The sequence below is a fragment of the Rhinopithecus bieti genome, unplaced genomic scaffold (assembly GCF_001698545.2).
Source record: "Rhinopithecus bieti isolate Rb0 unplaced genomic scaffold, ASM169854v2 scaffold_18077, whole genome shotgun sequence".
Taxonomy (NCBI): Eukaryota; Metazoa; Chordata; class Mammalia; order Primates; family Cercopithecidae; genus Rhinopithecus; species Rhinopithecus bieti.
In genome coordinates this window covers 28,747-55,354 of record NW_016808964.1, presented here as the reverse complement: position 1 = coordinate 55,354, position 26,608 = coordinate 28,747, and the positions used below count along the sequence as shown (strand labels likewise).

The following is a 26,608-nucleotide window of genomic DNA, read 5'->3' as shown; positions in this document are numbered from 1 at the left end:
TACATGGAAGCCTGGACATGCTGACACTGCCAGGCTTTCAAGACTAATAGGAATGGTATTACAACTAATGACCTTGCTGAACATGTAATTGGACAATGTTCTGTCTTGGCTGTTCTGACCTCTACCAACAGGGATAATGTTACTAGGGCCATACATCAGCAGTTAGCCTCCATTTATGAACAAATAAATGGTGGAACACTGTGTTATATGTAGGAACCCAAGAAAGGATTGAAAACCTTCTTTTTAAGATGTCCTGGGGAAAAGAGCCATAATAATAGACCTGCAAATTCTGCCCATTGGTCCAACTCTTTGTTTTGATAAGCTTATTAAGTTAGTACAGTTATTGACATTGCTGCTCAGTAGAGCTTGGCCCTGAATGCCATGTGTGGGATGGACTCATTCCCACATTTAGTTACTTATAAAGTAAGCATAGCTTACTGTTAAGGGTACATTTAATAAAGATGCTATATATGGGACGGGGCCAGCAGTAGCCCTGAAAAACAGTACAACAGATGAACTTGAATTTGGGGCAGATCCTAGAAGTTCACTTTCCCTTGTGGGTTGGGATAGGCTGAGAGTGTGCAGTGGGTAAGGACCCTCCCAAGTGAAAATATTGGGAGAAAGTCCAGCACAGTAGGTAGAGTGTACATCAGTAGGCAGCAGAAAGAGGGTGGCTTTGTTGTCATGACAAGTGACTGGTATTACTTGGTCCAGCATCAGGTTGTTTGGTGTGCTTCAATAAGCAGGTAAAGCATGGTGACCAGGTATCCAGAGGCAGGGAGTATACAGTGAAAATGGTTTCTTAATTTGTAGAATTAAGGACTTAATAAAAATTCATTCACCCAACAGATGATCATCAAATGGCTACTGAGAAGATACAGAGGTACTCTAGACCTTCAGCCCATCCTGCAAGAATCTGATAGTAGATATGAAAACTTATGCATAAGGGAGGTTATTTGCCTAAGCTCTGTTACTTTAGTAAAGTTCTTTCCCTTTGCCAAATCTCACTTTGCTCCTCTGAAAGGTGGAGGGGTTGGAACAGATATACTCTAAGAACTTTTCTAGCCCATTCTCCACAATTTCTTTTTTTTTTTTTTTTTTGAGACAGGATCTTACGCTTTTGCCCAAGCTAGACGTGTAGTGGCGTGATCATGGCTCGCTGTAGCCCCAAACTCCTGGGCCCAGGCAATTCTCCCACCTCAGCCTCCTGAGTAGCTGGGACTACAGGCACCCGCCGCCACACCCAGCTCATTTTTGTATTTTTTTGTAGATGCAGGATTTCACCATTTTGCTCAGGCTGATCTCGAACTCCTAGACTCAAACAATCCACCTGCCTCAGCCTCCCAAAGTGCTGGGATTATAGGCGTGAGCCACCACCCCAGCTAATCTTTTTTTAGTTGAGGTAAAATAAACATAACATCAGCTTCCCCATTTCAATCATTTTAAGGTATACAATTCAATGCATTTGCAATGTTGTACAACCATCACCACTATCTAGTTCCAGAACTTTTTTATCACCACAAAAAGAACTCCATACTCATTAGCACTCACACCTCATTCCTCTCTCCTCTCAGTCTCTAGATGGTATAATATTTTGTACAAATGTTAGCAAGTAGAAAGTAGAGGATAGTTAGGGAAGGGATTAGATTCATGAGAACTGAGGTCGGGAAGAGGCATATGACTTCAGTAGCTATAGGAGACTACATCAGCCTGGATACAGGCTGAAAGGAGTAAAAAACATAAGATAGATGTAGCAGGAAAAGCCTCAACAGGGAACAGGTGCCATCTAGGGCATTAGTACTATCCTGGAGGATCGGAAAGTAAATGAGGCCCTGCCAGACTTGTCTTTAACTTGCTAGTAAATGGCATAGCCCAAACAAGATCGCATTCCAACTCCAAAGCCAGTGTTTTGCCACATCCACCATGCTGAGGTGTTCCCCCCCCACTTTTTTTTCTAAATGTCTGTCAAATAATTGCAAGCTTTCCGGGGGATGAGTAACTCAGGTCGGCTTGATTTCAGCATTCTCTCTAGTGTGGCTTTCATCATGAAATCAGTACTTCCATATCTGAATAGCTTAAATAGAAGCCTTCTCTTTATTTTAGCTCAAACAGAAAGCAAATCAAAGGAAATACAGAAGAAATGAACTTCTAAAGGTCCTGGCAGAACACTCCTTTTGTGGCCACTTAACTAATTAACCTAAATTCTATCAAAGTCTAAGCAGGATAATTCCATGAAAACCAATGAAAGAAGAAGACTTAGAGGTAGAGTGGAGTGTAGTTCATAGTTAGGGAAGGGATTAGATTCATTTTCTTGACTGGGAAGGAAGCTACGTTATCTGTGAAGGGTTTCCCTACACTCCAGTCCACCCCTATTCTAGCTTGAGTTTTCACCTTAAAAAGCCTTGTCATGGGCAGAAATCATCAATACCTCCAGCCTCGACTAAGTAAGTCTCCATTCGTTGGGAAGGGTTTTTGAGTCTGGTTGTCAAGGAGGTGGCATTTGGAATATAAGAAATTTGGGACAATTGTGAAGGCAATTACAAAAGTACTTCCTAAAACTCTTCCCTGGCTAGAAAGGACAGTGTTTCTCATATGTTGCTTCATTGTTCTAGGGGCAGATGATGCCAACCTAGGGGATAATAACAAGAACAGCTAATATTTGACTCAGTGCTAGAAACTCTTTTACATGCATTACCTTGTTTAATCCTCACAACAGCCCCATGAGATAGATAGATATTATTCTATTTCAGAGATAAGGAAACTGAGGATCAGAAAAGTTAAAGTGGCTTGCTTACTCTGTGTTACTCCGAGGCAGGTGTAGAGCCAGGATTTGAAATCAGTCTCCTGAGTCTTCACCCTTTACAAACACTGTCATAGACTGTCTTTCCTAATTTTGGCCTAAGAGTCCGGAGACTTTGCTTCAATCCTGACTGCCACTTTGATGCATCCCTCTATCTGGCCTTGGATTTCTCATCTGGGAAATGTAAAGAAAAAGGTTTGCTTGCCTGCCTTGCAGGGCTGTTTTGAAGTCCAAGTAAGAGAGTCTGTGGGAAGGCACTGTTCTTGAACTAGGTTTTCAGAGAAGCCAGGGACAAAAGAAAAATGATAGAAAAGAGTAGGGAAGGCCTTCCTGAAAAGGGAGTAGGGGGCAGGCATTAGAAGGATACTAGGTACAGAGGTGTAAATAAACAGAATGTGTTGGAATGAATGGAAAGGGTAGCTTGCCTGAGGTCACACGTCTGTGTTGAAGAGCAGTGAAGCTCGGTGGGTCGGACCCATTTTAATGTGCTGATGGAAAGCCATGAATGCAAAACAGGATATTCACACAGGTCTTTTCTTTTCTCTTTTGTCTGTTATATAACAAAATTTTCATTGCTCTGGTTGAAGCTCCTTATTTCTCATTGTGTCGGTGCTGGAGAGGAGAACAATTTGTTAGCAGCCTTCTTATTATGATCCTTCATATAATTAGTGACAGTTATTAAATCTTCCCTTGAGGGGTAGAGGAGTAGTTTCTGTGCCTGACTGTACATACCATGCTGATTGTCTTTGTGCCAGGCAGGAATGCTAGGTGCTTCCTGGCATGCACATTCAGGGATCCCTAAGCACTTCTGATCCTCCTGAAAGCTGAGACTGGGGCCCTAAAACAGGGTGTGTGTGTGTGTGTGTGTGTGTGTGTGTGTGTGTGTGTGAAGTGGGAGCTCTGCTTGCAACTAACCAGGTTCCCCTCAGTCCCTCACATTCACCTTTGTATCCACACCTCGCCATTGCTTCACTGTGGTGGCAGAGAAAAGGCCTTTTGGTGACCTTTGTTATGGAAGAGTTCACGTTCCCTCCAAACTCTCTCCTTTATCTGTGTTTTGCCCTTTTGTAGTATTTGCTGAGATTTGTGGCTGGCAACTTTATTCAGACAGAGACAGAGCTCATGATTAGAATTATCTTAAAAAGGAAAGGGCTGCTTTGGGAGACACTGGTCTCCTCATCACTCGTTGTGTTCAAGCTTATAGGCTGTGTAATTGCTGGCAGGGTATGTTATCAAGGGAGTTTATGTATTGATTGGGGAGCAAGGGGTGGCATGGACTAGTCCCCCTTCCATTTCCTTTATAAACTGATTCTGTAGCTCTGAGAGTCTATTGTTCAATGAGACTGGCAATAATAACCCATCACCTTCTCAAAGGATGTCTTGCTTTTTACTCCTCTCTTGTTGACTAGATTTGGCCTTTGAAAATATCAAGGTGAGATTTAGACAATACCACTTACCCATTCTCTTCTTAGAAATGTTACACTGCTGGAGACAGGGACTGGCTGGCTTTCTAAGACACTCCTTGGGCCTTTATTGACTTTATGAAGGAATTACTGACTGGATATTATGGTAGTTTTCTTTTAGAACTACTGATCCATTTGCAGGGAGGGGCTACTAAAGATGTTGAAGAGGGTGTACCAAGGGCTAGGTAATCATCACTTTATCATATGGAACAATGGTGAGTCTGTTGGAATATACATATAGGTATATAAATGCAAGGAGAAAGGTTGACAAGGATTTCACAGAAAATCCATAACCATGGTTTTCGCAGGAGAGGTAGAATATGGTTAGGAGGGAACAGTCCAGGGGAAATTCACCTTACTAGACAGTTTTCAGCTTTTATGTATCTATTTTTATAGAAATATAATTTCCATACCATAAAATTACCGAGTTTAAAGTAGACAGTTTAGTGGTGTTTTAGTATATTCACAAAGCTGTATAACCATCACCATTGTCTAATTCTGGAACATATTTTTTAAAAATCATTTTTAATAGATAAAACTATATTTGGGGGACGTGATGTTTTGAGATTATATATAGATATAGTTCATATATAGTATACACAGTTGTGGAATGATTAAACTAACATATTGCTCACCTTGTATACTTATCATTTTTTGTAGTGAGAACATTTAAAATGGTACTTTCTTAGCAATTTTCCAATAATAATAGTATTCTATTATATAAGTATGCCATATCTTGGTTTATCCATTCATCAATTAATGAACTTTTGGGTTGTTTCTACTTTTGGTTGTTATGTATAATTCTACTATGAACATTTGTGTACAAGAATTTGTGTGAGCGTGTGTTTTTATTTCTCTTGAGTATGTACCTAGGAGTGGAATTGTTGTATCATATGGTAACTATATGCTTAACTTTTTGAGGTACTGCCAAAATGTTTTCCACAGCAGCTATACCATTTTACATTCCTTCCGGCAGTGCGTGAGAGTTCCAATTTGTCCACATGCTCATCAATACTTGTTATTGACCTTTTAAATTATTATAGCCATTCTAGGAAGTGTGAAGTGGTATCTTTTTATGGTTTTGGTTTGCATTTCTCAGATGGCTAACGATATTGAGCATCCTTTCATATATTTATTGGCCATTCATATGTCTTCTTTGGAGAAATGTCTATTCACATATTTTGCCCATTTTTAAGCGGGCTGTTACTTTATTGTTAAGTTACATATATTCTGAATACTACATCTTTATCAGATATATGATATGCAAATATTTTTTCCCATTACTAGGTTGTCTTTTCACTTTATTGATGGTATCATTTGTAGCACAAAGTTTTAATTTTGATGAAGTCCACTTTATTTTGCTTGGTTGTTTGTGTTCTAGGTGTTATATCTAAGAAACTATTGTCTAAGGTTACAGATTTTCCTCTATGTTTTCTTTGATGACTTTTATAATCTGATTCCATTCAGATATTTCATCCATTTTGATTTAATTTTTGTGTATAGTGTGAAGTAGGAGCCAAAATTCATTATCTTTCATGTGGATATCCAGTGGTACCAGCACCATTTGTTGAAAAAACTATTTTCCCCCTTGAATAATCTTGGCACCTTTGAAAAATATCAGTTCAGCATGACTGTAGGATATATTTCTGGACTCCTGGTTTTATTTCATTGATCTTTATATCTATTCTTGTGCCAGTCCCCCATTCTCTTGATTATTGTAGGTTTGTAGTAAGTTTTGAAATCAGAAAGTATGAGTCTTCCAACTTTATTCTCCTTTTTCAAAATTGTTTTGGTTATCCTGGGTCCTTTGAAATTCCATATGAGTTTTAATACCAGTTTTTCAATTTTCCACAGACACCAGGTGAGACTTTGATAGGTATTGTGTTGAATCTGAATTAATCTGAGGAGTATTGCTATATTAGCACCATTAAATCTTCCAATCCATGAATAAGAGAGGTTTTTCTATTTAGTTCTTCTTTGCTTTCTTTCAGTAATGCTTTGCAGTTTTCATTGTATAAGATTGCACTTCTTTTGTTAAATTTATTCCTGTGTATTCTTTCTGTTCCTATTTAAATGTTATTATTTTCTTAATTTAACTCTCAGATTGTTCATTACTAGTATATAGAAACATAATTGATTTTTATATCCTGTAACATTGCTGAACTTATTTATTCATTATGACAGGTTTATTTTTTGGGGGATTCCGTATGATTTCCTGTATATCACATTATATAATCTGTGACTAGAGATAGTTTTACTTCTTTCTGATGCAATGTCTTTTATTTCTTTTTCTTGTGCAATTGCTCTGGCTAGAACCTTCAGTATAAGGTTGAATAGAAGTGATGAAAGGGAATATCCTTGTCTTGTTCTTGATTGTAGGATGAAAGCCTTCAGTCTTTCACCATTAAATATGATATTAACTGTGGATTTTTTATAAATGTTCATTATTATTTGGAGAAAAATTGCCTTCTATTTCTAGTTTGTTTAGTATTTTTGTTTCTAATCATGAAAAGGTGTTGGATTTTGCAAATGCTTTTTCTGTGCCTGTTGAGATGATCATCTGGGATGTTGTAACCTTACTTCACTAATATGGTGTAACTTACGTGGACTGATTTTCATATGTGAAGCAACCTTCCATTCCTGGAATCACATCTGGTAAGGTGGACAATTGGTTTTTAATATGTTGCTGGATTTGGTTTGCTAGTATTTTATTGAGGATTTCTATATTTCTGTTATTTAGAAGGGTTTGTAAAAGATTGATGTTAGTTATTTTTTAAATGTTTGGTAGAATTCACCAGTGAAGCCATCTAGTCCTGAGGTTTTGTTTTGTTTTGTTTTGTTTTGTTTTGTTTTGTTTTTTCCCCATGTGGGAAGTTTTCAGAATTGCATGAAATTATTCATCAAATCTTTTTCTTGTTATAGGTCTTCTCAGATTTTCTGTTTCTTCTTGAGTCAGTTTCTGTAGCTCGTGCCTTTCTAGGATTTTGTCCATGTCATCAGGTTATGTAATTTATTGGCGTACAATTGTTCATAATATTCCCTTTAATTCTTATTTCTGTAGGACTGGTAGTAATATTTCTTCTTTCATCCATGATTTTAATAATTTTAATCTATTTTTTTCTATTTTAACTTTTTGCAAGGCAAATGTGTTCTTGTATAACATGTAATTTTAAAAATGGAAAAAAATGGAAGGCTCAAAATTAAAATGCATATTAAAGATGTGGGTATATTGCTGACTCCTTGGCTGTCTCTGTGGGCATCAGTTTCTTTATTACGAAATTGAGAGGATGGATTACTGTTGCTGAAGTTTTTGAAAGCCTTTGGACTATAGTATTTCTGTGTTTGAGCATGGGATTAAAGGACATAGATGGGAATATTTGTGGACGGAAAATAGACCAGTCTGGGAGGAGCCCAATACTCCTGAAGGAAGTAGTAGGAAGTAAGAGTGGAAATACAGATTGGAGTCAAATTATGGTAATGTTTGAATGTCAGGGTGAGGGATTTGGACTTGCTTTATAATCAGTGGAGAGCTATTAAGGATTTTGGGTTTATGGGATTAGCCAATCAATGTGATAGTCAAGGAAATTGGTCTAATAGTGGTATGTGGGAAGGGTAAAAGCTAGAGGATCACCCAGGGACTTGTTCAGGTATAAAACTATGAGAGCAACGACAGTGAAAATAGAAAAGGGAGCAATAAAGACCAGAGATTGTCTTCAATTTGGAAAGCACTCCATGGTTTAGGAGGAGGAGGGAGGAGTAAGTTGTCTTGCTCATCTGCATGTCCTTCACAGTTAGTGGTTAGGCACAGAATAGGTCCAAAGTAAGTATTTGTTAAATTGAACTGCATTAATCAGCCTTGCTTCAGAGTTCAATGAAGGCTGGGGAAACCAGCCTTTAAGTACTCTAAGAGGACTTCCAGGACAGCCTTTCAACCTGGCAGGTTCTAGGCATTGTCCATCTTCTTACTTGTCACCCAGGCATCTATATGTGCTAATTGCAGCATTAATGAAGAAAAGGTACACATTAGCCTTCACAGATTGTTGGGCAGGGTTGATAAAGGCTCTCTTGTCTGATATTTCAACCAGGGCAGATAAGCTTATGGGCTGACCTGTGTCAATGCACTCTGACATACATGCAGACAAAGACCTTCCTCTACACAGAACAGGGAAGCTCTCAAGAGCAGAGAACTTAGAGGTTAGACCAGAAAGTCTTATCATTAGGCCCAGGGGATGTTTTGTGGGAACCTGGGATCAGGAGAAAAACAGTTAGGCCTTATGTGCCACTTTGTTCTAGGCTAAGAAACATCTTCCCTCAAATGTCAGCTCTATAAAGGGCAGTGATTTCTGTCTTTTTTATTTGCTGTTGTATCCCTAATATCTGGCACATTATCGGCACTTGGCATAGATTTAATGAATGAATGAATCTGTTAGTAGTTCTTTGTGGTGAAAGCAGCATCTTAACCTAAGGAATGGGCTTCTGGGGTTGTTGCAGTAGAGTAGATGAAGATGTCTTCTCCGAAGCTCCTTATGAAGGACCCTGCTACACAGGCCTTTAGTTATAACCAGAAGGGACTTCTCTACCAAATTCTTTATAAGGAATCTGTTTTCACTTGGCTGTAGTTGCCTTCGTCTTTTCTCATTGTTATTTGGAACGACAGTGTCATGGTGTATAGCTTGAACCTAAATGTGGTTCTGTTTCTGCCTTTACATCTGCTCCCCCTTCCTTCATATCCTGTCTTCCTTCCCACTAGAATTGTTCAAAATTTTCATCTTATTCCAGCTATCCAAAAGCCAACATTTGGACCTGACTTTTCTTAAACTCCTAAGAAGAAAATAAATGATTCTTATTCTTTAAAGGCCTGCCTATGTTACCCTTTCCATAGCAGGACTTAGCTTGCTTTGTGAGAAGCAAGGAAAAGCTAATGGATTATTAAGAGGGTGAGGTTTTCATTGTTATAAGTAGACAGCATCATGTATATGAGATGTTTGTTTCAGTGCCTTAAATCACTTTTTTTTTTTTTGCCCAGGTTCATTCTTTTGAATAATTACCTCTCATATTGCCTGTTGATTGCATTAAAGGACAGCTGTTAGCATACTGAAGACACAAAGCTGACCTTTTAGAAGCTGGAAAGAGATTTATAATGGAGCACTTGCAGAGGGTGATAGGTTTTGGATAGAGATACATTTTGCAAATTTGGCTGTGTATACAAAATACATAAAAACAGAGTGAGCTCTATTTACTTTGGCCTGTGACAATTTAGTGAGATATATGCTGGTGACATCTCTAAGTTCACTGAGTGGTAATCATGCCCCCTCACCTCCTATGAGAGAAAGAAAGAGGAAAGAATGTACAGAGTTGGGAAGTAACTACCGACCTTCTAGTTCTATCCCAAAGCCTTTTCCTCCCGAATGATTACCCACTAAAAGGCTTTTCTGATGGCAGAAATAGGGATGCATCTAAATTGTGTGATCTCAGCTTTTGAGGCCGGAATGTGGAAAAGCTGGGGTTTAAGGAAGGAAAATATGGAAAATATGGAGAATTGATTAAACCTGTTGAGACAACTGGCAAGCTCTTTGCTTATTACCCCTGACAAATTTTGTCACTCTGCCAAGTGGGCCCACCCTTCTTTTGCTTCCTGCCCCCTTGGTTTCCCCAATTCCTAGGACTGTGGGGGGTGGTGGGAAGGTCCATCTTCTTGGGCCATCTTCTTGATTTTCCGTCAAAGTCATCTAGAAGATCCAGAGATATCTCACTTGGCCATCCCAAAAGGTTTTTTTTTTTTTTTTTTTTTTTTTTTTAGCTTCCCACTGCCTTCATGATTTAGAAAGAACAGTCTCAACTGTTACCAAATTCATCAGTTTCTGATGATTCTAATAATTGTCTGTCCACCTTGGTCCAAGCCCTTTCCTTTTCTTTTCCTGTCTTCCTTAGAACCAGGGGCACAAAGGTTCTAGCAGTGTTTAAGAGCACATGTACCCTAGAAGTTAAAGTATAATAAAAAAGAAAAAAAAAAAGAGCATAGGTTCTAGAGACAGACAGACTGGCTCCTATCCCAGCTCCTCTGATTCCTGTGTGACTTGGGATAGATTACTTAACTTCTCTGAGCCTCAGTCTCCTCTTCTGTGAAATGGTAGTAGTAGTGGTACCTATCTAGCAGGGCTGAATACAGTATATTGCAGGCTCTTAGCACAGTGAATGGTGTATAGTTGGTGCCAATTAATAGCTATTGCTAGTATATGGTGGGTAAATATTCTCCCATCCCCATCCCAATCTTGAAGAGGTAGAGATCTTTGCATGTCCAAGGCATTTTACAGTCAAATTTTGATGATTATTTTTATGTCCTATCGCAGAAATCAACACTGAACTTTGTTTTCAAGACACCCATTCTAGTATTTAACTTTGGCCTCTATACTTGCAGGTGCATAAATGCTGTGTTTTGTCAGCAATCCAGCTGTGGCACTCAAGATGTATAGCTTAACCTTTTAAAAAATCCAGTTGTGCTACCTAGATGTGCTCCAGCATGAATGAATGTAGTCCCTCCAATCTATTTACAGATAGGTCACCAGAGACCTAGAGAAGATTAAACCCATGCCCAGGGCAAAAAGTCACCCTAGAGCCAGGTTTGGAATTCTACTTGCAGAGGTCTCTGATTGAAGGTTCCCTGAATACCTGAGAAGTTCAGTTTATCCTTTTTTTACTTGCCTGGAAACCTCTCAAAGAAGGAAGCTAACTCATTATTTTTCTTTTGCCTGCATCCACAGCTCTGGGTGAACCAGGAGGATGAGGTGGAGGAGGGGCCCAGTGATGTGCAGAATGGACACCTGGACCCCAATTCAGACTGCCTCTGTCTGGGGCGGCCACTACAGAACCGGGACCAGATGCGGGCCAACGTCATCAATGAGATAATGAGCACCGAGCGTCACTACATCAAGCACCTCAAGGATATTTGTGAGGTAACCATGGTGCTTCATGTGGAGGCACTTCGTGAAGAACCAACAACCTGGGCCCCACCTGTGACAGTCCAAAAATGTTGGAAAGGGCACGTAGCCTCCCAGATTCTGTTCAGTGAGGTGAAACTGCTTCCTTAGCGTTTCTCAATCTCTGTTTTTCACATTTTCTCTCTAATATTAATTCATTTATATTCATTGTCTCTCTCCCTTTACCCTTTCTTTGTGTCTTCCTCCTTCTCTCCCCTGCGTCTCTACCTTCATCTTTTTGGTATCTGATCCAGTTACAGCCATCTCATGTAAGGGCTTAACCTCACTCATTAAAGCAAAATGCATCTCCCGCCAAGCTAGTGATTCACACTTTAACATGTACCAGAGTTTCTGGGGGAGCTTGTTAAGCAGCCCTCTCACTCTTGTCCCCCACATCATGAATTATCAGTCTCAGGTAAGGCATGAGCATGTTTAGGTTTAATGAGCATCCCTGCTGATGCTGATGCTGCTGGTCTTAACTGTCTCACTTGGAGAACACTGGTTGTAAGTTTAAGCAGAAAAGAGCTTGGAGACAGGAATCTATAGAAGATGAAGGCTAGATGGATAAACCTGGGCTCCTTCAGTATATCATTCTTTTCCCCAGGAGCTGTCTCTCTACATTCCCTAACCGCATTCCTTCCATCTCTCTGTCCTAAATGAAGGTGAGAGCCTTTACTCTCATACTCTCTTAAGCTTAGTAGATGCAAGTTGGCATTTTTAAAGGGCAGTTTACTGAACAGGAAGGGAAAACCAATGGGAAATGAAAGCAGTGTTTTAAAAGGATTAAACACACACACACACTCTCATATCTTTTTTCTTGACTCAGGGAAAATTCTGCATTGAATCTTTTTGTCTCCTTCCTTCCAGAGGAGGGATTAGGTTCTATTTTCTGTCCCCAGCCTAGGGTCCACTGTGGAGTCAGTAGTACAGCTCCAACATTTTCGAAGTTCTTATTTCTCTACATCTGTACTGCCCAATGGAACTTCCTGCAATGATGAAAATGTTCCATGTCTGCATTCTCCAATATAGTAGCTATGAGCCAACAATTTGTGGCTTTTGAAGAGTTAAAATGTGGCTGGTATGACTGAGAAATGGAATTTTAAATTATATTTACATTTAATTAGCTTTAATTTAGGTAACCATATATCTGTAATGACAGCCACATTGGACAGTATAGCTCTGGAAGCACCAAGGCCAAGGATTTTGTGCCTGAACTTTCTTTATCTCAACTCATTTTCTCACCCCTTTCAGGAAGATTAGAAGTTATCTTTTCCCACTGCCCCACTCCTTGCCCTGCCATGAGGCAGCAAGATAGAGTAGAAAGAACAAGAGGTCTGGGGACATGAAATGCTGGTTTTTCGTGTTCTAACTTGGTCATTAATTAACCCTGTGGGCTTGAAGATAGCCCTTAACTCCTCTGACATTCAATTTTCTTATTTTTCCAATGGGCTTCATTATAACAATTTCTTAAGTTTGTTGAGGAAATTAAGTAAATAGAATATTGCAATAACATATGTTGTATTTGGAAAAGGTAATTTTCTTTTTTGCCCCTTTTAAATTTATTCACCCATCCATCCAGATGTCCTTCTTTTCTTCCTTCTCCCTTCACATCAATGGCTGGTGCTAAAAAAAATTCTCCCTTGGAATGTGCTACATGGCATTCAAAATCAAACCACTGACATTTCATTCATTCAGCAAACTTTTAGTGGAATTCTGTTCTGTGCCAGGCCTGGACATAACTTCTTGTCTCAAAGTGTTATACTTTAGAGCAGCATCTGTATCACCTGGGAACTTGTTATAAATGCAAAATCTTTGGCTCCAACCCAGACTTACTGAATCAGAGTATGCATTTTAACAAAGTTACTATTTGATGTATAATACATATTAAAGTTTGAGGAGCATTGCTCCAAAATGATACCTATATTACAATGTCATAGCGTTTTTCATAAAATTAAGTACAATCTATTCTTCACTTGGTAGCTGAGGGATTCTGTCAAGATCTAAGTCAGGTCATATCACTCCTCTGCTCAGAACCTTCCAGTGGCTCACCATTTCTACCTGAGTAAAAGCCAAAGTTATTATTGTTTACAAGGGCCTGTGTGGTCAACCCATCCTTGCCTCTATGACTTTCACCTACTGCTCCTTTCTGCTATGCTTTCTTTACTACTCCAGCTATACTGGCCTCTTGCTTTTCCTTCAGCATTACTAACATGCTTCTCCCTTAGAGCCTTTGCACTTGTTTTTCCCTCTGCTTAAAGCATTTCCCTCCCCACCCCACATTTACATGGCTCCCATCCTCAACTCCTTCAAGTCTTTGCTCAGATATCTTCTTGAGACTTCTCTAAGCATTCTATTTAAACCTGTAACCTTGCACTACCTCTGCTCCTTTCCTGCTTTATTTCTGTTACATTTATCTATCTGACATATTATACATTTAACTTATATATTTTGTTTATTGTCTGTCTCCTCTACTGGAATGTACTTTCCATGAAAGGCAGGGGTTTTCATCTATTGATTTACTGATATATTCCCCCACCACAGTGCCTGGTACATACTAGATGCTTGATAAATATTGCTTAAAGTCAAAATTAAATATAATTGCTCATATGTATGTACTGCTTTGATTGGCAAAGTACATTCACATCATATGTCATCTGATCTTCAAAGAGGACAAAAGTTGTTATTGTTATTCCTATTTTCTAGATCAATAGATTGAGTCTCTAAGAAGCAAATTTATTTTCCCAGAGCTCTTAGGTACTAGCCCAGTGGAAGTCCTTAGAAGGCTTTCCCAACTCCCACACATCTTGGCCTCTTCCTATGGGACACAGGCTCAGGACAGCAGTGGAAGTTATTTGTCTTTCCAGAAAGTTGGGGGTGATATGATCCTGCTTTAAGGAGTTTTCCAATCCAGCTAACCCAGTCAAACCTTTTGTTGACAATTTGCTGGTTCCTTATTTTTCAACGATTATTGGTGCTGAAGTTAAGTATTTAAATGGGAGCTATCTCTTTGTCTCACCCTATAATCACAGGCATCAAAAGGGAGGTGGAGAAAGCTGTGTCTAGCTGGATCAGAAGACAGTAGTTTAGCCCAGGATCGTGTAATCTTTAAACCAAAAGCCGTGAGGAGCGAATGATTTATCAGAAAGAATACCAGACTCAGAATTGGGAGTGCTGGGTTCAGGACCTACCTTAGTCACTAACTGACTGGGGAATCTCAGATGAGTCTTTTCCACCCTAGGCCTTGTCCCCCATCTCTAAATTGCATAGGTTGGAGGAGCTCTTTAAGTTCTGTCTGGCTCTTAGTTTTTCTCTAGTTCTGTAAGATGTAGATATGCCCTCACTAGAGAAAAACTGTGATAGTGAGCCAGGCTACTTCTGCATTTTCTGCCTCTTCTTTCTTGGTACCCTTGGAAGCATGTCTTACTCAAGCATGAATGTGTTCATAAACCACTCTTTCTGTAGGTTATGGGAGAGCTCTAAACACTTCCTACTCTTGTACTTGTTGAAGGGGAAAGGGGGAAAATTATATTCAATATTTTAAAAAGTCACACTATTTATTAGAGGACATTCTTTTTCCCTCCTGGGAGCAGAAAGTGCTTTGCAAACATTTAAGTTACAATACCCTTATATTGCAAATGAAGAAGTGGGAAATAAAGTGATTCTTTAATTGAAGTCATTCAATGATGGTCAGTAGAGACATAATCTTTTCAAATGAGTCTTGCAGATAGTTACCACTCTTCTTTCTATTATACTTTGTTAACACCAGACAGTGGTATAAAATACCTTCAGTTTAGTTCTAGATCAACTTGACCAACAATTGGTGATATTGCCTTTTGTAACCTTAGAACTCAAAGTACAATCAAGGAAACTGAGGCAAGAGTAAGCAGAGCTAAAGATGCTTTATAAAAGCTGTCTTGTCTGTTTTCTCTTGAGGAAGATAATCTCGGCCATCTGATACCTATGAAATACATTCTGTCTTCAAATGCCTCCAGAGAAGCTGGCCTACCTTTCTTCACTCATCTGTATTAGTGATCATACCATTTCACTATCAAGATATTCTTCTTTAGGCATGCTGTAGCTTCAAGTCATTTCCATTTGGTATCTTAAGCCTAGGGTTTTCAAATGTATTAGCCATTTGGGTTTTCCCTTCTGCAGATTGCCTATCTCAATACATCCCAATAGTCTTTACATCTTGGCACATAGAAAATGATAACTCATGTATAAAATAATAATATTTGTATAACATGCTAGGATAAAAATATGAGTCATCTAGTCAGCCTAAAACACCAAGCCCAGGGGCTTCTGCCTGCCATAGGCCCTACCTGTCCATTCCGTCTGGACATTCTTTGCCCTGTTCCTATTCTTTGCCCATTTTCATGGAGTTTCTTATGTTTTTTCTTGCTGATTTGTAAGAGTTCCTTGTATATTCTAGATATGAACTCCTTGTCAGCTTTCCATGTTGCAGGTATCTTCTTCATTCTCTTGTTTTTTAATATCTTTTTTATTTCATTTGAAGAAAGGGTTTCCTATCTCAAAGAGGGGAAGAAGGAAATAAAAGAAAACCACCAATTTGAGCATTCTGCTTCTAACTTACCTTTGATCATCACCAGCATTGGAAGAACTAATTAGCATTTAGTTGACAAATAACTGAGCAGCAACTATATGCCAGGTATTCTGTTAAACTTTGACGATACGGCTGTGAATAACAACTATGGTCATTGTCTCCTAATTTTCTTAAAAAAATCTTCAAGATGGTTGTCAGGTCTCCCATCAGGCCTCAGTTTCCAGGCAAAAAAAAGACATATGAAACCCCTAGAATGTCAGAACTGAAAGGATCCATGGAAATCTTTTCGATGTCTTCATTTTAGAGACAGAGATACTGAGGTCTAAACTTTTGTGAGGGCCTTCCCTAAAGAATTTCCTAAACCCCAGGTGATGCAGGGGCTCGTTGGTTCATCCTATTTCCTGGTAGTTTCTAGGATCTTTTCTGGAGATCTTGGGTATTGTTTATATCCCATATCAAGGCATTACTTCTAGATCAATGCACTAGGTCTCAACTCGTACATCAGCTCTGGTGGGTTTAAGAACAAAGTGAAATAGATGGGCAGCTTTCCTTGCTGTTACCATAACAATGCCAGGGCTAATTTATGCCAATTGTGACTGATTTGATAATACCCACATTTATCTTAGCTACTCTGTGGCCTGCCTGCCCACCCATGCCCACTTTACTCCTAGGAGACAGAGTTTAGGCTCTAGGAAACTGCCTCCCTTGAGCCGTAGTACCCTGTTCCCTGTTACCATTCAGATGGGGTCAAAGGGTGTTCAAAGCATACCTGGCAGTAAGAGCCACAGACCCCTTTTGTTCCCCCTGCCCTGTGACAGACCTTCAATGGGCCCCAAGACTTATCTAGGATAAACAAATTTTATTTCTTCCATTATTCTTCATTATGTTGCTTTTCAGGCACCTCCCTACCCTGCTCACTTCCCTCTGGCTGTGTGCTATTTTCTTGGTGTTCCTCTGAAAAGAGGGTGGACTCAGAATTTAATTCTGCTCTCCTGCAGTGGTATGACTACCTTCCAATTACCTCGCCCATTTTTGCCTCTCAATATATTTCTTCTTTTTTCTAACTGAAAATGGTATTAGGCTTTTTGGCAATCACATTTCACTGCCAACTCATCTTAAACTTACATACCTTTAAAATGAGTGAAGGAGAGGAGACAAGTATTGATTGACCCCCTAAGTCTACCCTCTGTTCACCACTGATGTGGAAAATTTGATAGCCTTCAGGCCAGCCGAAAGAAGGGAATAAAAAAGGCAAGACTCCAGGGAGCTAATCATTTCTCCTGGCCTTTCTTTTTTCCAAAAGCTTGTGTGGTATAGAGGTCGAGGGTGACATTTTGGGGTTATCCAGCTACTCCCATACTCTTATGTCTCATTGCTTATTTTTTGATAAGAGCAGTTTACATCTATTATTTGTAATCTTTAGCAAGTGAGTATCTTAGACACTAGGGCTGCAGGAGATCTTAAGAAGACATTGGGTCTTCCCTCTTCTTTCCTTGATAATATTTCATTCCAGGCAACCTTCTTAAAGCTGCATTTTCTTTTCTTTACACTCTCTGGCAAAGACTTTTATCCCATTTTAGATCATGAAGACAATTAAAAAACAGCATTAGAGAAAGTTTAAAATAGGAACAAAATCAGCCAGAATCCATCAACTATAGCAGAATTATTTGCACTTTTGCATAATCTCTTCAAATCTGTCCATATGTATATATATTTACAGAGTTGTAATCACACTGATATACCATTTTATGTTCTACTTGTTAACATTGTATCATAAACAATTTCCATGTTTCTACATGGTCTTCCTAATTATCATTTTAACTGCTATGTAATATTTCATCAAGCTAAATGTACCGGAATATATTTATAATCTATCATTGGCTTTAAAAATAAGAGTTGATAAAACATTCTAGGTTCCTACCATCCTGTGGACATTCTTCCTGATATATCCCCTGCCATAACATACGTAATATAATAGAAAGAAAATGATTTCCTTGAGAGTGGCAATAAATAACATATTTAGGGACTTAGGAAGTTGGACTGAAATTTTCATTAATTCTCTTTTCCTAAGACCACTCTCTTATTTTTATTTCTGTTATATTTATGCTGATGTTGACTTCTAATATCCTTGTTGAATTTTGGCGATTTTATGGTGTTTTGTTTCTCCCCTGAGACTTTTCAAATAGGAGCAGCGGACACAACTATTAAATATTTTCTGAACTGCCTTCTCAGGAGATAAATGAGCTATCTAGGCTGGCCTCTTCTGTCTCCCATTATGGTCACTCATCAGTACCTATTACTTACCCAGAAGTAATATATTGAATGTGCCACTGTTACTGTTTTCCCCCAGCTGTGCTCCTCGGCCTGCCTTAGGGGAAAAATGTGGGAGGAGGGGTAAGGAAGCCTCTACTCCCATTTAATGTTGATATGATATGCTCACTTCTCTCCCTGCTCCATTGTAGCTAAGAAACATCCAGAGATGGTAGGGTGAAAGAGACAAATACACAGGCACACAGGCACAGACCAACTCAGACATACTAGGCTCTGGGAATTACATATTAGGCAGGGAAGGGCCTACAGGGGTTTATTGCCGTTCCTTCTGGTAGTCAATGTAAAGCTTTCTAGGGAGGCAGAATTTGGGGAGCAAACTCTGTAAAGGTAGTGGAGCCAAAAGGGTGTTCTGGGAATTTTCTTCCTAATCAAAAATTGCATATGAAAGAATGCAGGAATTTTTCAACTTGTCAGTCAATGAGGGTACAAATCATTAGTTAAACAGATGTCAACATAGGCATAGACTATTAATTTGCCTACTGTTTAAAGACACCTACTAATTAATGGCTAAATTGGAGACTGAGAACAGATATGGGAAGTGAGATTTGTTGTAGGGGTCAGTAAAAGGCATTGAAGCCAGGGATGAGGATCTTCCTGGAGTGTGTCCAGATTACGTCATTGGTAGCTGTGTTAAGGGAGACAAAGTGAGGATAGGGACAGGGCTATATGTGGTAAAGTAGTCCCTGTAAAACTCTTCCTTGGGGTCTCAACCCTTAAGAAAGGTATTAAGATAATTTCACTTAGCTGTTTGATGAAAGCAAATGACGATAATTTATCCTCACCAAGAACATTTTTATGTGCTACTGATTTCTAATGAGGACAGTAACTATCAAGTGAAAACCCATGATAGTAGGTTCCAAATGGAAGATGCAATTTAGATCGGGGCTGTTTTTGTCCTGACTTACATTATGCCCTGAGTCTTTATGTTACCCCAATGCTTTCTTACTAGACCAAGAATCTCTTTCATCCTTTTTTTCTCTTTTATCAGTGGTTATCTTTATTAATGTGTTTTATGTGTTTAGGGCACATTTATGTGTTTAGGACATATGTGTTAGGTGTTAGAACACATTAATGTGTTTAGGACACATTTATTTACAAATGTGTCCTAAACACCTGCTCTGTTAGAAACACCATGTCCAGGCACACATAGGCTTGTTGGCTGAGCTCATCTAAATGATCACTCCTGGCTAGCTACCTTCGATAGTTGAGACATTTCCTTTGAGAAATGGTTTGGCAGATATTTGCATGATGTGAATAGTATGAATGCATTTTCTTAAAGTATGTGAAGACATGAATGGCTAAGAAAAGATCGTATGTGTACTTTGATGTACACAACAGGGGAAGTCTAAAATGATAAACAACTATTATTTCTGGTTATTTCCTGACATTAACGTTCATAAGGGAATTTTTTCTTTTTAAAGAAATGGTTTTGTCTTGTCAATTTATGTTCTCTTATGGGAAGTTTTCCTATTCTGGCCTGTGTTCCCAAATTTTTGTCAGTGTTATTAAGACCTTTGGGCTGGTCTTATAAGGAATAGAACTTTAGAGATGTGAATGGATCCAATTAAACCAGTAGCTAATAAGAACTGTGAAAATGTGGTCAACCAGCTTCTTGGAAATCGATATTTGACTTTTGGGGTCTTCTTCATAGAGAATGAAGGGAAAAGCCCTGTACTTTGGAGTCTTTGCACTCTTAAGACCTTTGCTGGCAATCCAGCTTTCCTAATTACTCACTGGGGGAGTGACTTCCTTCTGTAAACCTCAGTTTCCTCATATGAAAATGAAAATAATTATTCCATGCCTACTTCTTGGGACCAAAATGAGGCTCTTAAGTGCTTAGGAAGTGTAAAGCCTTCTGGAAGTCAGGGACTTCCTCAACCTAGGCTTTTTCTTTGTCTGCAGGGCTATCTGAAGCAGTGCCGGAAGAGAAGGGACATGTTCAGTGACGAGCAACTGAAGGTAATCTTTGGGAACATTGAAGATATCTACAGATTTCAGATGGGCTTTGTGAGAGACCTGGAGAAACAGTATAACAATGATGACCCCCACCTCAGTGAGATAGGACCCTGCTTCCTAGAGCACGTAAGTATCTTATCCATTTGGGGAGGGTTTTGAGAGGTGTTAGGAAACAATGGAAGGAGCGTTTGAACTGTCTGGTTCTGTTCAGCTGCTTTGTCCCTGCAGTGGGGAATGGGTTCCTCTCGGGCCCTTATTTTGACCCCTGGTCTCCAGCCAGGAAACAAGGACTTAGAAAAGTGCTGTGATTTGCCCTATAAATGTTAAGCATGTGTATGACCTGCTGGTTCCATTCCCGAATGTATATTCCAGAGAAACTCTCACAGAAGTCCACAAGGGAGCAATACAAGGCTGTTGTTGATTGCGTGGCAGTGTCGTATGTGGTGGAGTACCATTAGAAGCAACCTAGGATTCTCCTTCTTTACCATTCCCCTCCCCTCTCCCTTTCCTTCTTCGCAGTTACCAGTAGAATTTTTCTTCATCTTCCCTTTTCTGTTTCTGTTAAGTTTCTATGAGACTCAGTATTTTTTGAGGAACTCAAAATATTCACAGTGTGTTATCTCTTTTAATGTATTATTTTTCATTTTAAAGAATTAATTGTTTACCCTTTTATTAGTTCTAGAGTTTCATTTTATCAGCTTTACTTAGATATAATTTACATACAATAAGATTCATTCATTTTAAGTGATTTTAAGTGTATACTTTAAGGAGTTTTAACAAATGTATATAGTTGTATAACCACCATAATAATCAAAATATAGGACATTTCTATAACTCCATAAAGTCCTCTTATCTTGACACTGCAAACAATCTGTGCCCTTACTCCTGGCTATTGGAAAATATTGATCTCCTTTTTATCTGAAATTTTGCTTTTTCTAGAATGTCATATATGTGAAATCATACAGTATATAATCTTTTGTGTTTAGCTTCTTTCATTTAACATAATGCCTTTGATATCCATCCATGTTGTTGCATGTATCGTTAGTTTATCCTTTTTTATTGCTTAGTAGCACTCCATTGCAAGGGTATACCACCTATTCACCAATTAATGGATATCTGGGTTGTTTCCAGTTTTGAACTCTAATGCATAAAGCTGCTATGAGCATTCTAGGTACAATATTTTTTTGAGAATATATGTTTTCATTTTTCTTGGATAAGGGCTTCCAGGGTTAGGGTTGCTAGGTGGCATGGTAGATTTTTTAACTTATTAGATAATGCCAAACTATTTTCCAAAGTCTCTATACCATTTTTAATTTTCACTACTAATACATAATATATAAGAGTTCCAATTACTCCACATGGTCATCAACACTTGATATTATAATTTTTTTTTTTTTTTTTTTTTTTTTTTTTTTTTTTGGAGATGGAGTCTCGCTTTGTTACCCAGGCACCCAGGCTGGAGTGCAGTGGTGCAATCTTGGCTTGTGGCAACCTCTGCCTCCCAGGTTCAAGCAATTCTCCTGCCTCACTGTCCCAAGTAGCTGGGATTACAGGCATGTGCCTTTATACCCAGCTAATTTTTGTCTTTTTAGTGGAGACAGGGTGTCACCATGTTGGCCAGGCTGGTCTCAAACTCCTTACCTCAAGTGATCTTACTGCCTTGGCCTCCCAAAATGCTGACTGATTACAAGCATGAGCCATCGTGCCCAGCCAGTCACTAATTTTTTTTTATTTTATTTTAGCCATTCTAACATGTAGGTGTGTAGTGGTATCTTATTGTAATTTTAATTTGCGTTTCCAATGGATAGTGATGTTGAGCATTTTTTTCATGTGTTTATTTGCCATCTGTATAAAAACTGGTGAAGTGTCTGTTCGTGTATTTTTCCCATTTTAAGTGTACTGTTTGTTTTCTTATTGTTTTGAGAGTTCTTTTTTATTAAAAATTAATACATCTTTCACATATTGCTAGGGGCCGTACATGTAGTTTTTTTTTTGTTTGTTTTGTTTTTTTTTTTTCTTTTTTTTTTTTTTTTTTCGAGATGGCTTTTGAGATGGAGTCTCACTCTGTGACCCAGGCTGGAGTGCAGTGGTGCTATCTTGGCTTACTGCAACTTCCACCTCCCGGGTTCTAGCAATTCTCCTGCCTCAGCCTCCCAAGTAGCTGGGATTATAGGCATGTGCCACCATGCCGGCTAATTTTTGCACTTTTTTTTTAGTAGAGATGGTGTTTCACCATATTAGCTAGGCTGGTCTTAAACTCCTGACCTCATGATCCGCCCCCCTTGGCCTCCCAAAGTGCTGGGACTACATGTGGCATTTTGATACATGAATACAATGTATAATGATTCAATTAGGGTAATTGGGATAGCCAGCATCTCAAACATTTATCATTTATTTGTGTTGGGGACATTCCAAATCTTCTAGCTATTTTGAAACAAGCAATTAATTATTGTTAACTATAATTGTTTTTATAATTATAACTATTTTGAAATATATAACTAATTATTGTTAACTGCTCTGATACCAACCACTAGAACTTATTTCTTTTATATAACTGTAGTTTTATACCCATTAACCAACCTCTCTTCATCCTTCTCTCCCCACAACCTTCCTAACTTCTAGTAACTACTACTACTATACTCTCCACCTCCATGATATCAACTTTTATAGCCCCTACTCACATATGAGTGAAAACATAATATTTGTCTTTCTGTGCCTTGCTTATTTCGATTGACATAATGTCTTCCAGTTCCATCCATGTTGCTGCATATGACAGGATTTTCTTTTTATAGCTCAATGATATTCCATTGTGTATGTATAGCACATGTTCTTTATCTATTGATCCATCAGTGGGCATTTAGGTTGATTCCGTAATTTGACTATTTTGAATAGTGCTGTGATAAACAAAGGAGTACAAATATCTGTTCTGACATATTGATTTTTCTTCTTTTGGATATATATAATATATACCCAGCAGTGGGATTGCTGGATCATATGGTACTTCTATGTTTAGTTTTCCATACCGTTTTCCATAATGGCCGTACTAATTTACATTCTGATCAGCAGTGTATGAGAGTTCTCTGTTCTCTGCGTCCTCTTCAGCATTTGTAATTTTTTGTCTTTTTGATAATAAGCATTCTAACTGGGGTGAGATGATATGTCCTTGTGATTTTGATTTGCATTTTCCTGATGATTAATGATGTTGGGCATTTTTCATATACCTATTGGCCATTTGTATGTCTTCTTTTAAGAAATGTCTGTTCAGAGCATTTGCCCACTTTGAAATCAGATTATTTGTGTGTTTTTTTTTTTTTTGCTATTGAGTTGTTTGAGTCACTTATATATTTTGGTTGTTAATGTTTTGTCAGATAGATAGTTTGCAGATATTTTCTCTCATTCTGTATGTTGTTGCTTCACTCTGTTGATTGTTTCCTTTGCTGTGCAGAAGCTTTTAGCTTGATATAATCCCATTTGGCTATTTCTGCTTTTGTTATCTGTGCTTTAGAAGTATTACTCAATAGAGTCTTTGTGCATATCAATGACCTGAGGCATTTTCCCAATGTTTTATTCTAGTAGTTATATAGTTTCAAGTCTTAACGTTTAAGTCATTCATCCATTTTGATTTTATTTTTTCATATGGTGAGAGATAGGGGTCTAGTTTTATTATTTTGCATATGGACATCCAATCTGTCCAAGACAATAAATCGAAGAGGCTGTCCTTTCTCCAATATGTGTTCTTGGTGTCTTTATTGAAAATGAATTGGCTGTAAATGCATGGGTATATTTTGGGATGCTGTATTCTGTTCATTTGGTCTATGTGTCTGTTTTTATTTCAGTACCATGCTTTTTTGGTTACTATAGCTTTATAGTATATTTTGAAGTTAGGTAGTGTGATGCCTCCAGCTTTGTTGTTTTTTCTCAGGATTGCTTTGGCTATTCTGGGTCTTTTTGGGTCCATATGAACCTTAGGAATTTTTTTTCCCATTTCTGTGGTGAATGTCATTGGTATTTTGATAGAGATTGGATAGAGATTGCATTTAATCTGTAGATTGCTTTCAGTAGTATATTTTAACAATATTAATTCAATAATATTAATTTCATATTAATTAATTGCATTTAATCTATAGATTGCTTTAGGTAGTACATTTTAACAATATTAATTCTTCCCATCCATCAGTATGGGATATCTTTCCCTTTTGTGTGTAGTTATCAATTTTTTTCAGCACTGCTTTTAGTTTTATTCTAGAGATCTTTCACTTCTGTGGTTAAATTTATTCCTATTTTGTAGCTATTTTAAATGGGATTGCTTTTTTGGTTTCTTTTCAGATCATTAATTATTTTCAAACAGAAATGCACCTGCTTCTTGTATGTTGATTTTGTATCCTGCAACTTTACTGAACTTGTTGATCATCCCAGCATTTCGTATGTGTATGTAGTCTTTAGGTTTTTCTAAATATAAGATTTTATTTCTAAATATAATATTTTCTAAATATAATATCATCTTCTAACAAGGATAATTTGATTTCTTCCTTTTCAATATGGATACCCTTTATTTCATTCTCTTGCCTAAATTGCTTTGGCTAGGACATGAAGTACTATGCTGAACATAAGTGGTAGAAGTGGGCATTCTTGTCTTGGTCTAGATCTTGGGGGAAAGGCTTTTGATTTTTTTCTTGTTCAGTATGATGATAGCTGTGGGTTTGTGATATATGGCTTTTATTATTTTGATGCATGTTCCTTCTGTACCCAGTTTGTTGTCTTTTTATCATGGAGGGATCTTGAATTTTATGAAATGCTTTTTCAGCATCTGTTGAAGTGATCATATGGGTTTTGTCCTTGATTCTGTTACTGTAATGTATCACATTTATTTATTTGCATATGTTGAACCAAACGTTTGTCCTTGGGATGCGACCCACTTGATCATTGTGAGTGATCTTTTTAATGTGTTGTTTAATTCAGTTTGCTAGTATTTTGAGAATTTTTATATCTATGTTTGCCAGCAATATTGGCCTGTAGTTTTCTTTTATTGATGTGTTTTTGTCTGGTTTGGGTACCAGGGTAATGCTGGCCTCATAGAATGAGTTTGAAGTATTCCTCCTCTTCACTTTTTTGAAATAATTTGCATGGAATTGGTATCAGTTCTTTTTTAAATATTTGGTGGAATTCAGCAGTGAAACTATAAGGTCCTTGGGTTTTCTTTGATGAGACACATTTTATTACTGTTTTGATCTTGTTACTTGTTATTGGTTTGTTCTGGTTTTCTATTTATTCATGGTTCAACCTAGGTTCGTCATATGTATCCAGGAATTTATCCATTTCTTCTAGGTTTTCAATTTGTTTGCCTGTAGTTGTTCATATTCTCTGTAATGATCCTTTGTATTTTTGTGGTATCAGTTATATTCTCCCTTTTCCCCTCTAATTTTATTTATTTGGGTATTCTTTTTTTCTTAGTCTAGCTAAAGGTTTGTTGATTTTGTTTATCTTTTCAAAAAAAAACTTTTCATTTCATTGATCTTTTGTATTTTTCAGCCTTAATTTCATTTATTTCTGCTCTGACCTTTTTTATTTATTTCCTTCTACTAGCTTTGGGTTTGGTTTGTTCTCACCTTCCTAATTCTTTGAAGTGACTTGCTAGATTATTTATTTGAAGACTTTCTTTTTTTTTGATGAAAGCTTTTATTGCCATAAATTTTCCTCTTTGTACTGATTTTGCTGTATTTCATAGGCTTTGGTATCTTGTGTTTCCATTTTCATTTGTTTTGAGAAATTTCTATTTTTTAAAAGAATTTTGTTATTTACCCACTGGTCATTCAGGAGCAATATATTTAATTCCAGTGTATATGTACAGTTTCTTAAGTTGCTTTGTTACTGATTTCTAGATTTATTTCATTGTGGTGAGAAAAGACACTTGATATGAATTTGACTTTTAAAATTTGTTGAGACTTGCTTTGTGGCCTAACATATGGCCTATTTTCACGAATGTTCTATATGCTGGTGAGAAAAATGTGTAGTCTGCAGCAGTTGGATGACATGTTCAGTTATTTTCAGTTATGTACATTTGGTCTATAGTGCAACTGAAATCCAGTATTTCTTTGTTGATATCTTGTCTGGATGATCTGTTCGTTGCTAAAAGTGGGTGTTGAAGTCCCCTATTATTATGGTGTTGTAGTCTATCTCTCCCGTTAAATCTACTAGTATTTGTTGTATATATTTGGGTGTTCCAGTGTTGGGTGCATATGAATTTATAATTGTTATATCCTCTAGCTGAATTGACTCATTTATTATTATATAATGACATTCTTTGTTTCTTCTTATGGTTTTTGACCTGAAGTCTATTTCATATGATATATGTGTAGCCACTGCTGCTCTTTTGTGGTTTCTATTTATATGCAATATCTTTTTCCATCCCTTCACTTTTAGTCTATATGTGTCTTATTCACTAGAAATTCACTTAAAGAAGTAAAATTCTTGTAGGCAGCATATAGTTGGATGCTGTTTTTTTTTTTTTTTTTTTTTT

The 26,608-nt window shown here is 37.8% G+C and overlaps 1 protein-coding gene across 1 annotated transcript in view; it reads left to right on the top strand.

Moving 5' to 3' along the window:
- Positions 1–26,608, top strand: part of LOC108539429 (rho guanine nucleotide exchange factor 9) — a gene marked incomplete at its 3' end in the record, with an annotated part of 129,461 nt that overhangs the window by 76,509 nt on the left and 26,344 nt on the right. The window contains exons 3-4 of the mRNA XM_017888125.1: positions 11,025–11,216; positions 20,038–20,217. Coding sequence (XP_017743614.1) covers positions 11,025–11,216; positions 20,038–20,217 — 372 coding nt within the window. The remainder of the gene's footprint in view (positions 1–11,024; positions 11,217–20,037; positions 20,218–26,608) is intronic.